This window comes from Hippoglossus hippoglossus, chromosome 3 (genome assembly GCF_009819705.1).
Source record: "Hippoglossus hippoglossus isolate fHipHip1 chromosome 3, fHipHip1.pri, whole genome shotgun sequence".
Lineage (NCBI taxonomy): Eukaryota > Metazoa > Chordata > Actinopteri > Pleuronectiformes > Pleuronectidae > Hippoglossus > Hippoglossus hippoglossus.
Window position 1 is genome coordinate 3972529 of NC_047153.1, and position 13993 is coordinate 3986521.

Here is a 13993-nt window from a genome sequence, read left to right on the forward strand (position 1 = left end):
ATGGCACAAAGGAAAAAAATTGAGATGCTGTTATTTTCACAGAGCGAGAGGCACAAGGCTTCAGTTATTCATAAAAACTCACGGAAATTATTCAGTGTGTTGCATCAGGAATAATTTGAACATCGCCTTTTTCGCCTGCTGCGTGAAAAACTCAGTTCGCCTCACATCACTCACTGTCAGGGCGCTTACCTGAGACTGTTGGTTTTCATACTGACGGCTGGTGCAATTGGTTGCAATAAACAGAGAACTGGGATATTGGATTTGATTTTGCGGCTTTGACGAATAAAAAGAAAAATCCCTCAGCTTAAAATGTACATTTATCATACTGCATTTCCTGATTTTACCCAAGTCTAGTTTTCATATTGTAATGGGTGGTCATGCTTCAAGTTCTGTCACACATTTAGTGTTTTAAAACTTTTATTATGTTATAATTTATTATGCTATAGTTTTTATTATGTTATTTTTTGTGGTTTTTATTTGTGAAGAACTTCTTGGTTCAGATTTTCAGGTGAGTTAAAAGCTCTTAGTTGTTTACGGTTATTTCAAGGCTTCACTAAGGATTTTAGATTTACATAATGATGCTGATTATACTTGTAGCAACTTTAATAAAACCTTCACATACGTTTAGATCACTGGCCTGTTGAAGTGTCAAGTTCACACAAAAAATGAAAGAGTAGTTGAAACACTGACATGCTCCTGATCACGGATCTCAGAAAACTGCACCAACGAGAGGGATTATTAATTTTAGATCGCATGTCGCATGCAGCGAAAGGACAGAAGAAAAGAGTTGTTAAAAAACGAGTCGTTAAAAAAAATAAACACAACTGAAAGCACACGGCTCCCACGTGCTGCGCAAACTACCTCTCCACGGAACAAGTGGGTCAAAAGATAAAGGGAGAGAGGGAGTTGTAGGGATGAGTTTGCTGCAGTGAGGGAGATAGAGGGGGAGGAAACAAGATTTCAACACGATCAGCATGTGCTCAGTCTGAGATCATTCTAAGAAAATTATCATGGATTCACTTGAAATCCATTCGTCTGCTAAACAGAAAACCTGTGTAGTGTCACTGCAGGGTCCAGGCTGTACGTTACCTCCTTCTTATATCGCAGCTGGTTGTATATCGGAGGCTTCTGCGACGCCTCGATCTTGACCTCCTGTGTGGACGTCCGGTACGAGGGGTTACTGTAGGTCAGGTTGCTCACTCCGGGGTCGGCGAACTTTGACTTTTTGTGCCTGTTGATCAAAAGTAAAGAGGGATACAGCACATGGCTTGGATGCAGAACTGAACGTAGGTAATGATGTGGGTAACCAATGGGTGTCGAGCAGGGGACGGACCTGTAGATGATCAAAGCAGCGATGAGGATCAGAATAGCCAGGATGGTCAGAACTCCACCGATCACGTAGCTGATGTGAAGACCTTCTCCTGCACCAGAGGACATTAGAGATCAGTGCAAATCCAATGGAAGATACACTTGTACAGAAGAGATCTACTGTTTCGTGTAGACTGACCATGAGGAGCCGTCACCACGTTGCTCGTGCAGCCTTCCACGTTCAGGTTCTTGTCAGTGCAGCTGCACAAATAAGACAGAAACACAGTTTGAGGAAAATACAAAATAGTACAAGTCAGGGGACTATAGTTAAAACTAGGAGAAGACCTTATTAAGTCAAAACCATTGTAGGACATCTCTCTGTGAGACCTTGGGGAAGAGTGTGTACTGTTTTGAAGCATTAGGCTGAAAACCTTGTTGTGTTTCATGAAAAGTAACTACTAACTTCTAAGAGCAGCTTTCCTGTTAAAACATATTCAGACAGACGTACTTGACGGATGCGGGTCCTCTGTGTGGAGTGTCTGTTGCAGCGTTGGGGATCTTGTTGGGGACGGGAGTGCTGCCGGTTCCCCTGGTGGGAGACGTGGGGATGTAACCTGAAACTGATGAACACGAGCAGATCAGAGTGTGCCGGGACGAAAGAGAAATCCTGTGAACGTTTCTTATACACCGAGAAGTCAGGAGTTCCACACACACTACACAGGCAGAGTGTTCACTCACTGGTGGAGCAGGGTTTCCCGTCCGGCTCATCGGGGCAGGCGCACACAAACGTGTTGGTCTTTGCAAAGCAGAGGTGAGTGCAGCCGCCGTTATTCACTCCACAGAGGTTTGTACCTGAACGGGAGGAAAGGGATCAAACTGTCTGAGCGCTGCATGTTAACAACTGGGTGTGTTTGATTTATTTCCATCCGGCGTAATTAACGAGAACTTTAGGTTTCAGCTCTGCGACACTGGAAAATGAACGTCCCGACCTTTTTAAACAATTTTAAATGTTAGTAAAACTAACAACCAGAGGCTCCACCTCTAGTTACACTGTTTATTCATTAATTAAATAAAGCCTCTCGACAACTAACAAGCTTTTTGTAAATCCATGCCACTTTTAATTATAATTATTTTAAGTCGAATAATTAGAAACAAACTTAATCGGGCATATTTTTGTTTTGATTTTGCTGAGTCAAAAGTTTGTGGCGTTTTTTATGAAAATATTCTTGTAAGAATTTTTCTACTAATGTAAAAAGAAACTGATGAATCCCAAAGCAAGACAACGCCCTTGTATAACTCTACATCTAACTTATTTATTATTACTGGGATTGGTTTTTATTTTTTTATTATTATTAGTAGTACAGTCCTTATCTTCCCGGAGGTGTCTTTATAAAAGCCTCCTTACCCGTCTGTCTGTGAGGCGACACCACTATAATGTCCATGAGGCCCTCCACGTTGGGGAGCACGGTTTCCTTGTTACGGCCCGTGTGCTTGTCCACCCGCTGGATGGACTTAGTCTGCCAGTCCGTCCAGTAGATCCAGCGGTCTTGCTGCGAGAGTCGGGAGAAAGGGGTTAGAGGGGAGGACACCGGCTTCAACTGGGGAAACGAGGGAGAAGAAGAGAGGAGGGGAAGAACACAGACAAGGAGCAGGGGGATGGTGGAAGAGAGGGAAGGGAAAGGGAGGGGAGGAGGAAGAAAAATGAGGGTCAGAGTGGAAGAAGAAGGAGAAATGGTTAAGTCGAATGAGTTCAGCATGAGGACGGAGAGACGACCAGTGAGAGTCACGCGGTGAGCGAAAGAGAGCAAGGTGAGTGGAGGAAGGCGGGTCAGCCCAGTGATTGACAGCTGAGGGTGAGGAGGGGGGGGTACCTGCGTGAGGGCGAACGGGTGGGACACCGGGCTGACGAGGATCTGACGCAGTTTCCCGTTTAGGTCCGAGCTCTCGATCCGGTCCAGGTGAGCGTCCACCCAGAAGATCCTGCAGGAAACACCAGCAACACATTTAGACTTCTTACGAAATTTCTTACGACATAGCATGCTAGCATACTTACAGGGGTCACGTTAACATGCTAACATGTCACGTTAGCATAGCGTTCTGACCCCGCACCAGGATGATTATATCATGAAACTTTCATATTATCTAGAAATTTGCTTCTGTCTGACCTTCGAGTGTCGTAGTCCAGCGTGAGGCCGTTGGGCCAGCCCAGGTCCGTGTTGATCAGGACTTTCCGGTCGGAGCCGTCCAGATGTGATCGCTCAATCTTCGCAATGTGACCCCAGTCGGTCCAGAACAGGAACCTGCACAGACAGAACAGGTCAGGACACTTTCTATTGGAAAAACCTAACAGACTCAAAACTCAGAACCCGTCTTACCCTTTGCTGGGGAACACTGCGATGGCTCTGGGTTCGTCCAAACTGTTGTTGACCAGGACTTTGCGGCTGGTTCCATCCAGGCGGGCCACCTCGATGGTGTTGCGCCCAGTGTCGGTCCAGTACATGTTCCTGGACACCCAGTCGACGGCCAGCCCATCTGTGGTTTTCAGGCCCTGGCTGATCACCGTCTCCATGTCACTGCCGTCTAGATTTGATCGCCTTAGGAAAGGATTGACGTTACAGAAAAGGGCTTCATCATTATGTCGATTTCAACATTTTTAAAAGGAAAGGATTTCTCAAAGTTGTATTAACAGAGAGTTTACGTCCAGAAGTTGTTTGTTACCTTATAACATCCAGCGTGACATCGGTGTAGTAAAGTTTTCCGTCCACGCTGTCGTAGTCCAGAGAGATAACATTGTGCAGCTCCGGCACCGGTACGTGCACGTCTGTGTGGTCGTCGGTGTCCAGGGAGATTCTGCGCACGCTGACGCGGTTGGAGAAGACCAGGAACGTCTCCGGGGAGTCGTCACACGACCGGTCGTCTCCCTTGAGCAAGATGCCGGTGGGACAGGCACAGGAAGTGCCGTTGGGACGAGGAAGGCAGAGGTGGGTGCAGCCCCCGTTCCTCTGGCCACACTTATTAAAACCTGCAACAAAGAGACAGAGGTTTAATATAACAGAAGCTGGAGCCTACCCTTCCCACAATGCAACTCAATAAACAAAGGTCAACCGCTTGTCCCCAGACTCACCCAGTGGCCTCCCCCTGTCCACGGCCTGGATGTCCATCAGACCTGGCAGGTTGGCTTGCACCGTGATGGTATTGGCCCCGGTGTTCTTGTCAGCTCTCTGGATGCTGCGGCTCTGCCAGTCCGTCCAGTAGATGTGGGGCCCCAGCAGGGTCAGACCGTACGGGTGCTGGACCGGCGTCACAAGGGTGTGGCGGTTCTGTCCGTTCAGGTCGGACGCCTCAATACGCTGGAGACAACCAGACAGATGATTATAACCAAGACTCCATGAGGTCTGATGCATTTACCTTTCAGCCATTTACCCCTGAAAACGCTACTAACTTGTATTTCTGCAGAAACTTTAGTTCATTTTTCAGGATCAAGAACGTTTTCATTCACTGGACTTTTTATTGTCCAAAATAGTTTGATTATTCTGTCACGTGTTCTCCTCATTATGTTGTTTGAAGTACTTTAGAACAAAGCTTTCTTGGAAAAGTCTTCAGCTATTAATACTATATTCAAAAGTTCTTCTGATCCATAGTAACTTTAAATAATTCTCTAAATTCTGCTGACCTCAGTGTGAGCGTCAGCCCACAGTAGCTGTGAGCCGGCCATGTCGATGGCCAGGCCGTTGGGCCAGCCCAGGTTGTTACTGATGAGAACCACGCGGTCGGTTCCGTCCATCGCTGAACGCTCCAGCTTGGCGTTTTCCCCCCAGTCTGTCCAATACATATACCTGGAGAAGAGAGAGAGAGAGAGAGAGAGAGAGGACACAGATGTCAAAGGTCAGACTGTGAGGAGACTGAAAGCAGGAGATACGACATGTTTGAACAACAAACAGCAGAACAATTAGTTGTAATGATCACAGCCTCCCTTGAGCACCAGGAAAACAAATGAGCCGATTTCCCAATATGCTCAACTAAGGATTACAAGCCTCCTCAATTTGTTTACATCTCTGACAGATTAATTCGAGATTTACACCAAATGCTCTGGAAATAAAAACCGCGCTGCAGCAGCCTCACCCCATCTCGTGGTAGAGCGCGATGGCTCGAGGACTGTCCAGGTTCTGCCACACGAGAACTCTCCGCATGGAGCCGTCCAGGTTGGCGACCTCAATGCGGTTCGTCCCCGTGTCCGTCCAGTAGATCTTCCTGCCGCGAGCGTCCACCGCGAGACCGTCGGTAGTCACCAGCCCTGCAGAAAGACGGGGACAACGACGGAATTAGGACACTACAGGTGGAGTTGAACAGCATGACGGAGGTAAGCCACGCCCCTCACCTGTAGATATGATGTCTTCATGTTCTGATCCATTGATGTAAGCTCTGCTGATCTTCTTCAGCGTGCTGTCAGACCAATAAACCTTCGCTGCAGGGGGCGACACAATCACATGTTAGTTTCTCCGTCACTCTGTCTTTTTGAAACTGTCTTTTTTTAAAGTTTGGAGAAGACACAACGAACCTTCTTTGGGGTCGACACCGATGGCGATGGTGTTTTTCATGGAGCTGTTAACGGCCAGAACCACATCAGCGTAGTAAGGGATGTCCAGAGAAACCATCCTGATGTCTGTCCTCCGCGCAAAGATCAGGAAGCTGCTCATTCCTGCTCACACACACACACACACACACACACACACACACACACACACACACACACACACACACACACACACACACACACACACACACACACACACACACACACACACACACACACACACACACACACACACACACACACACACACACACGTCAGCAGACATCACAGAATCTTTCCGTCAGAACACAAAGGAAGCTGACATGCTTTTAAATTCCTGTGAGACAAAGGTTTTGACAGATCAGTCCTCAGAACTCTTTGCAGTTTTTCTCTTTTTATCTACAGACTTATAAAGTTACATTTTCAAGAAATTTGTCACGACCATTTTTCGACTATCCCATTCATACCTTTGTTTGAGTATAATGTTGCATTGAAGGTCACAGTGGATATACAAGCACTTTTAAGCCCATATTTCTTTGCATTCTGGGTAATTACCACCGTGAAAAGTTACACTGCCGCACCTACAAGCAAAACCTGGACTTACAGCAGCGTTTCTGCAAGTTAACAAGTTCAATTTAAGACTCTAAGACCATAATGAATGAATATGAGAGATTATCAGAGTCCCAGAATTACTTACACTTCCCCATAATTGAATATAAGGTGAAGTAGCCGAATCGAGAATAACCCTCGAAAGGCCACATGGGCGTTAACATAATTAAAACCCACCTAAACATATTGAAGATCTTGTTCTTCTTTCCTGTATTTTAGACTTTTTATTGCTTCGAGATGTTGTCAACAACATTCACGCTGATTGGTTAGATGTGTTCATGTCGGGAGTGAAACCTATGAACAAAAACTCTAAATTTGATGAGATTGTTTGGAGCATCTTTTTAAATATGATTCCTGAGCATATTTATAATGTGTGTCCCCAGTGGACACTGCTCTGATGAACCTCTATTATAAATTTCTTTTTTAAATGCAGGCAGAGGTAGTTTCATACCTGACGTGCAGGTCTTTCCATCCGCCTGCAGGTTGATCCCGGTGGGACAGGCACAGCTGGAGGCTTTGGGAGCAGGAGCCAGGAGACAGAGGTGGCTGCAGCCTCCATTACTCACTGCACAGGGGTTGCGCACTACAGAGACACACAAACAGACTCGGCTCATCCACCATCCCGCTTTCTAGGTCAAGCACAGAGGAGACTGGGGCAAACAAATAAGAGAAACACACAACAGATCCAGATCCAGACAGTGAAGGGCTTCAGAGAACACAGGAAAGCTCTGCCCCCCCCCCCCCCCCACCGCGTGTCACTGAGGTTTCAGTTTGGTATGAGCCCCTGAGGCTATCTGTCCTCCCAGCCCACGATCTGGGTTCAGTTTACCTGTAATCCCCCCCCCCCCCCCCCCCCCCCCCCAGTGTCAGCAGAGACACTGGATCTGAGGTAACAAGAGGCGGCAAAAATCTGATTAGTAGAAGGAGAAAGGGGGGGGGGGGGGGGGTTTCAAACTTTGTCTTTGTAACGAGAGACGACAAATCCAGGACAGAACACGTGACATGTGGTCGGGGAGTTTAGGGACGGTGACAGATTCTCCATTTGTGTACTTCATCTCTGGACTGCAGATATATTGGTTTGGAAATGAAATAACGACAATGAGAGAGTGTTTGAAGGGGTTTAAATTCATTCTGGATTATTCTGGATGATTCAAAGTCCGGTCCCACGATGTCTTGAGCTGAACAATATTTGGAAAACATATCAAATTAGATATGTAAATTGGTATTTAGTTTTACAAGCTTACTTCCTCCTGTCGTCCAAAATATACAGGTGCTGCCATCTTGCACTTCTGATGTCACTTAGAGCCAGGAGCTATGCAGCAGTGATCGTGGAGCCACATTATCGAGGGCTTTAAATTATTGTTTCATTGATTTCAGATCCAATATGTTGACGAGATAAGCTGACTGCTGTGAACATGTATGCTTAACGTGCACACACACACACGCACACACTGACCTGTCTCACGGTGCCGGTGGAACATGTGAATATCCATGAGGTTCTCCAGGTTTTCGGCCAGCGTTTGTCGTCCCAGCCCGGTGAGCTTGTCGGCACTCTGGATGCTCTTGGACTGCCAGTCTGTCCAGTACAGCTTGTCCTTGTGCACAGTCAGGCCGAAGGGGTGAGGCAGCTGAGTGCCAATCAAAACCTGCACGCAACAACAACAGAAGAAGTCAGGTTAAGATAAGATCAGATAAGATAAGATAAGGGCATAATAATCATTTAAAAACACTCTTCACCTGTCGGTCAGAACCATCAAAGTTTCCAAACTCGATGGTTTTCATGCCAGCGTCGGCCCAGTACAGGCGTTTGGTCTCGTAGTCGATGGCGAGCCCATTGGGCCAAGTCAGGTTGGACGAGATGATGACAATGCGATTGGAGGCATCCATTCCTGCACGCTCGATCTTCGGGTTGGCCCCCCAGTCGGTCCAGTACATGAAGCTATGGAGAGGGCATGTGAAGAAATGATGAGACGACTGTGTGACGTTCAGGTTCATCAATGTTTTTTTTAACTGTTTCGTATCTCACCCTCCGATCGGGTCGACGACAATGTCCCTGGGCCGGTCCAGGTTCTCCCAGATCAGGACGGTGCGCATGCTCCCATTGCCGTTCGAAACTTCGATACGATCCGTACCTGAGAACCCAAAGACACACGACTCGTTAGAATCCTGTTTCCTCTGTCACGTGTTAGAAATGTCATCAACACGCCCACTTGCTTGCTGTGAAGTTTCCAGACATTTTACTAGGGGGCTGCAGGAAAGGTTCCAGCAAATGTCCGGAGCAACTGACTCAGACATTTGCGTTTTCTCTCATACAGCCCCTCAGGAAAATGTCCAGACTTCAGTGGATGTCTGAAAGCAGCTTGTGTCGGGACATGTGAAATGAGGCTGTTTACCAGCATCGGTCCAGTAGAGCTTGTTGGTCACCCAGTCAATCGCCAAACCTGCTGGACTCTCCAGACTGGTGTCGACCACCACCTGGAAAACAAAAAACAAAAAAAGCTCTGTAAATGTTGCTATTCTAGTTTCCATGTTAGACCTGAATCCTTGAAGCTGTGAGATGTGAGCGATCCACCCTCACAAATAAAGACAGATACAGGAGATAGGTATTGGTGGAATTCATGCAGGAGATATTTGTAACCACTTGAGGTTGTACTTTCCCATCCCCCCCAGTTGATGGCAGTATTGTATAAGGTTAAACCTGCTGTATTCCTTCTGTTTGTGTCGGGACAGAAAGGATGTGATGTCAGTGTGTGGTTCAGTCACAGGGTCGATGCCACTGACCTCTTGCTTGGAGCCGTTCCACAGCGCTCTGTTGATAGAGTCCGTGGTGACGTCCGTCCAGTAGATGAAGCCGTCTTTGGCGTCCCAGTCGAGCGCCACGGCATTGCGCACGTCGGCCAGAGGGATGACGTCGTCGGACATGTCCTCTGTATCGAAGCTGATTCGTCGGATGTCCGTCCTTCGGGCAAAAAGCAGGAACTTGTCAAGACCTGATTAAAGACCAAAGGTCTTCTGTCAGTCTTCTAGGTTTAACAGTGGGGTCAAGAGTGAACACAGCAAAACAGCACTAAAACACACACATGCACACACACACGCACACACAACAGCCCTTTAATAGGGAATCAAACCATCATAACTACTTTAACATAATTATCTAGAATGATGATAGAAAAATGTAGATTTGTTTATAAGTAAAGGGTCGTAAATGTCACATAACTTTAATTCAAGCAGTGCAACTGTCTATAATAAGAAAAACTAGAATGAAAGTACTTGAATAATTTTAGTTCAGCACATGTTTAACTGCACTGGACCATAGCGTGTAATGTGTTTTGTTTTCTTTGACGACCAGCGCCTCAACTACCAGGATCCTCAGGAAGATTAAATCCATGTAATGAGATTATTGTTTTATCACTGTGCTTTTAAATAGATTCACTGTTAAATCTGTAAAACTTTATATCATCTCTTCAGGATTTTTAGGATTTTTCCTTTAAAGTTTGACATTTTTACTGGAATTCATTGATTCAATGTGAGTATTAACACAACATCTGGAGCTCAAAACATATTTGTGGGGGCTGTATCTACACTAACAACTCATATACAAAGTATTAAACTGTATCTTAATGCATGTTATAGATAAATCAACAAAATACAATCATTCACGTATTACATAAATCAGTGTTTCAGGTGTTGGCGGGGGGTGGGGGGGTACTCACCATCAGCACAGCTGAGGTGGTCGACCTTCTTGAAGCCGGTGGGACAGGCGCAGGTGAAGGTCATGTTGCTGGGGAGACACAGGTGACTGCAGCCGCCGTTGTTGGTGCCACAGCGGTTCCAGCCCCCTGCAGGACAGACAGAGACACAACCAGCTCAGTGTGAGATGAGTTTCATCTCTTATACAAACTTCTACATCACACAGAAAACTCAGTCGTCGACCGTGTGCAACTAAACTGAATCTCCACACAAGTTGTTTTTGTTAACGTCGTTGTTTTAATGGTTTTGCTCGTCATTCGTGTTTTTCTACGATGGGATTTTGATCATTTATGTCATTGTGGACATTTGAGACTGCGGTGATTCTTTACACTGATTTTCATATTCATCCAATGTCTTAAATACAAAATTGTGTGAAACTTTAAGATTCTTGAAAACCAAACACTTTTAAGTCCCCAGTGCAACAAGCAGCCTTTATGTATGTTATTGTTTTCTTTTAACTTTCTGAGTCCACCCCTTCTGTTGCTTATTGTCAAAATCATAATATTCAATCATAATATGAGGGAATCAATATAACAATGAAAATAAAATGTGGTTTATAAAAAGCTAAATTTTCCTTTAAACTGAATAAAGAAGTACTTTGTTTGTTTTCAGGAACTTTTTGGGCACTTTTGGAAATGTGCAAATTCCCTTTGAGCCGGTATTTGTTCATAAATTAAAAACTTCATGGTTTGTTTACTTCTATTTGTGCCGGTGTCCTGAGATGCTGGTTGTTGGTGAAATATGAAATCTGAAGCCTCTTTTCTTCATATCTGTTCAAGATTTGGACAAACGTGATTCACTGAATCCGAACCAACACAAAATAGAAAAGCGTCCGACCTCCTTCTGGCGATAAAGACACTGTTGAGAGTTCATATTAGTGTTTGACTGCATTTTACCAGCATGACATCCAAACACTTTCCCTTGGCCTCTACTCAAGTTAAACACTCTGTAGTTTGTTTATAGGAAACACAAGTTTCACGCTGACAAATCCCCTCAACTGGTCATTTCACCACAGGCTCCAACACAAGCACAGCAAATCATCCCATCGCGTCAGGGTCCGGCACCGTGTGAGCGAGGGGTTTTTAAACTTCTGTGTGCGATGATACCCTTAAAGAAGATTCCCATTCCCCTCGTCCGTCCTCAACCGGCTCATCTTCCACCTCCAAAGATGAGCTTGTGTTTGATGTTGAGCGTTTTTTTTACTCTTCTTCTGCTTCAGGCTGCAAACTTTAAAAAAAAAAACGGCCTCCATTGTTCTCGCTTCACTTAAAAACACTCAGTCACGGACGGAACCGGAGGTATTTGGGGTAAACAGATGTGCGGAGCCTCACGGAGGGAGGACAGCAGTTCTACATATGCTCTGCAACATGTTGTTGTCAGAGCTTTTTTTGTTAAATCCCTCCATTAGTTGCACCGCTCATCCTTTGAGGGTCACGTGGGGGCTGGAGCGTATCCCAGTTGACATTGGGGGCCGAGAGGCCGGGCTCAGGTGGTTTCCAGTCCATCACAGATCCGACATACGGGGACAAACAACCATTTACACCTGCAGGCGATTTAGAGTCTCCAGAAGTAAATTCCCCCGAACCTAAGGCTCCATCTACACTAATATGTGTTTGATTTAAAAAGGCGTTTCTGAGATTACATGCTCTCAGACCGTTCAAGTTTCTTAGAAAGACAAATATCAGTTGATCTTATCGGGGAAGTGATAATCAGACCGACTCTTGTAGCAGCGTGTCCTCCCTTCTTCACATTTACGCCATGAATCAAAATGCCTTTTGGGTATTCAGATACAAATCTGAGAGTACAGGTGTAAATGCACCCAGGGCTCATTGAGGACCCCAATACTGACGACATGGAGAAAAGGCATTTTACATACTTATGACTTCACCTTCACCAAATTTCAGTCAGTGTCACACGTCAGAGATATTTAACTCAGCGCTAAGCGTCTGTCCGAGCCGTGTACCGACCTGCGGGCTGCCTCTGGGGGTGCAGGGTGTGGATGTCCATGGGGAAGTGCAGCTTGTTGCGAATGATCTCCTGGTTCTTGCCGGTGAACTTGTTGGCGCTGTTGATGCTCTTGGTGTGCCAGTCGGTCCAGTAGAGGCTGTCCTCAAACACCGTGATGGCAAACGGGTGAGGCAGGCCTGGAGAGAGGAGGAGAGACAGAAGAGATCAGAAAGAGCGAGAGACGCAAACAACAGACCGACGACAACAGAGCAAGTTGTTCGACAAAGTGAAATCGGGCACGTGTGAGGTTTGACACTCTTATAGTGATGAATGTTAACGTGGAGATTTCAAAGCCTCCTCCCAAACAAGGAAAAGACGGAAAGAAGAAACTCTGCGTTTGGCTCGTTCCACCGACACTTTCCAAACATCCTCCCATTCTGCGCTGTGGGCTCGGCTGATGTCACATCATCCCCATTTAGAGCTGCTTTCAATTACGCTGCCTCTCGTCGGCCTGTAGCTGGTTTAGTTGTGGCCACGGCATCCAAAAGCGGAGGCGCACCATCGGGTTTCCTGCAGTAATGTGACTTTTCCGTCCAGAATCTGAAAACTGGATCGAGAGCTACACCTTCAAACAAGGTCGGCGGATTCCAGAGTCGGATTCTTGTGTGGACTTGTGTAAAGTAGGTTCACACATCTCACAAGTTTAGATTTAAATACGTTTTAGTGTCTGTTGATGGTTGAAAATGTCAGTTAAAAGGTTTATTGAGCTAAACAAGACAAATACTCGGATACTGAGCCTTTGGATTGTGTGGAAACCTTTCTTTTCCATATCTTAAGTACAGGACGTCTCTCAAACATGTGACTAAACAAGCAATAATCAAAGTTAAAAACAGACGAGCACAGCTGATGTCCCCGAACCACTTCAAACCAGCGAGAGGGACACAGGGAAAACACACAAATGCAAGATCTCGCTCACGTCAAATCACCATGTGTCGTTCTAACTTTAGCAGATAATCATGTGCTCATGTAAAACCCCATCACTTATTGTAAGTGGTAGCTTTCAGGGCCTTTAAAACGTTGACCTCATTAGAAATTTGCATCGAGGCTTTTAGTCTGTACCTGCGTTTGTGTTTGATGAATGTAGCCTGAGGATTTTTCAGTGTCAGTGTTCACAGCCCACACAAAGTGGAGCTCTGGCCTAAATTCTGTGTAACAGGGAACTCCTCTTGGATTCGTCTCCAGCTGGAACATCTGCTCAGGGTGACGCTTCCACATTCGTCCAAATCTGCAGCTTAATCCTCCTCCAGTGAAGTAGCTGCAGTCGGTTAAGTGCTGAACGGGTGGAAAAAGTGATTTCTGCCGCTGTGGTGGCGGCGGCGGCGGTGGAGGAGGAGGTGCGGTGAGCGTGCTGGCGGAGGGCTTTTAAAAACAGCGCCCATCATTTAATGACAGTGTTTTACAGCGCGGCGTAAATGTCAAGTGGTAAATGGCTAAAACTGGAGAGAAACCAGAGTGATAATGAGCCACGAGCATCACGGTGATCGAGTGGGAGCTCGATGGGACGAAAGTTTTGACAAGCAACGAAGGAATAGTTGCTGCTGCATCCGGGCACATGAACAGAGAACGACTTTTACTACACTCTGCCTCCAGGGAATTATTCGTAATATCTAAAAGTATTTGTTAAAAAGTAGAAGCAGATTGTGTCTTATTAGAGGTTTATTAGTGTCTGTTAGTGTTTGTCCACTAGAGGGCGGTAACAAGTTGAGTTTTAACTCCGCCAAAGAGGCTTTGTTTTCCTCTGCCTTT

General features: G+C 45.9%; 1 protein-coding gene across 2 annotated transcripts in view; it reads right to left on the bottom strand.

The window, feature by feature from the left end:
• lrp4 (low density lipoprotein receptor-related protein 4) overlaps positions 1–13993 on the bottom strand; it is a 103520-nt gene that overhangs the window by 1576 nt on the left and 87951 nt on the right. Inside the window, exons 15-37 of one of the 2 annotated variants that reach the window (XM_034578060.1) lie at positions 12208–12384; positions 10204–10329; positions 9272–9480; positions 8884–8965; positions 8517–8622; positions 8228–8429; positions 7947–8136; positions 6942–7073; positions 5867–6007; positions 5687–5773; positions 5431–5602; positions 4982–5144; positions 4433–4658; positions 4027–4330; positions 3684–3902; positions 3474–3608; positions 3180–3288; positions 2714–2858; positions 2047–2160; positions 1817–1928; positions 1508–1569; positions 1334–1421; positions 1090–1231 (exon numbers count right to left, since the gene is read on the bottom strand). In XM_034578060.1, the coding sequence (XP_034433951.1) occupies positions 1090–1231; positions 1334–1421; positions 1508–1569; positions 1817–1928; positions 2047–2160; positions 2714–2858; positions 3180–3288; positions 3474–3608; positions 3684–3902; positions 4027–4330; positions 4433–4658; positions 4982–5144; positions 5431–5602; positions 5687–5773; positions 5867–6007; positions 6942–7073; positions 7947–8136; positions 8228–8429; positions 8517–8622; positions 8884–8965; positions 9272–9480; positions 10204–10329; positions 12208–12384 (3443 nt within the window). Of the gene's footprint in view, positions 1–1089; positions 1232–1333; positions 1422–1507; positions 1570–1816; positions 1929–2046; positions 2161–2713; positions 2907–3179; positions 3289–3473; positions 3609–3683; positions 3903–4026; positions 4331–4432; positions 4659–4981; positions 5145–5430; positions 5603–5686; positions 5774–5866; positions 6008–6941; positions 7074–7946; positions 8137–8227; positions 8430–8516; positions 8623–8883; positions 8966–9271; positions 9481–10203; positions 10330–12207; positions 12385–13993 lie in introns of both variants that reach the window. The other variant, XM_034578050.1, reaches the window with a different exon arrangement.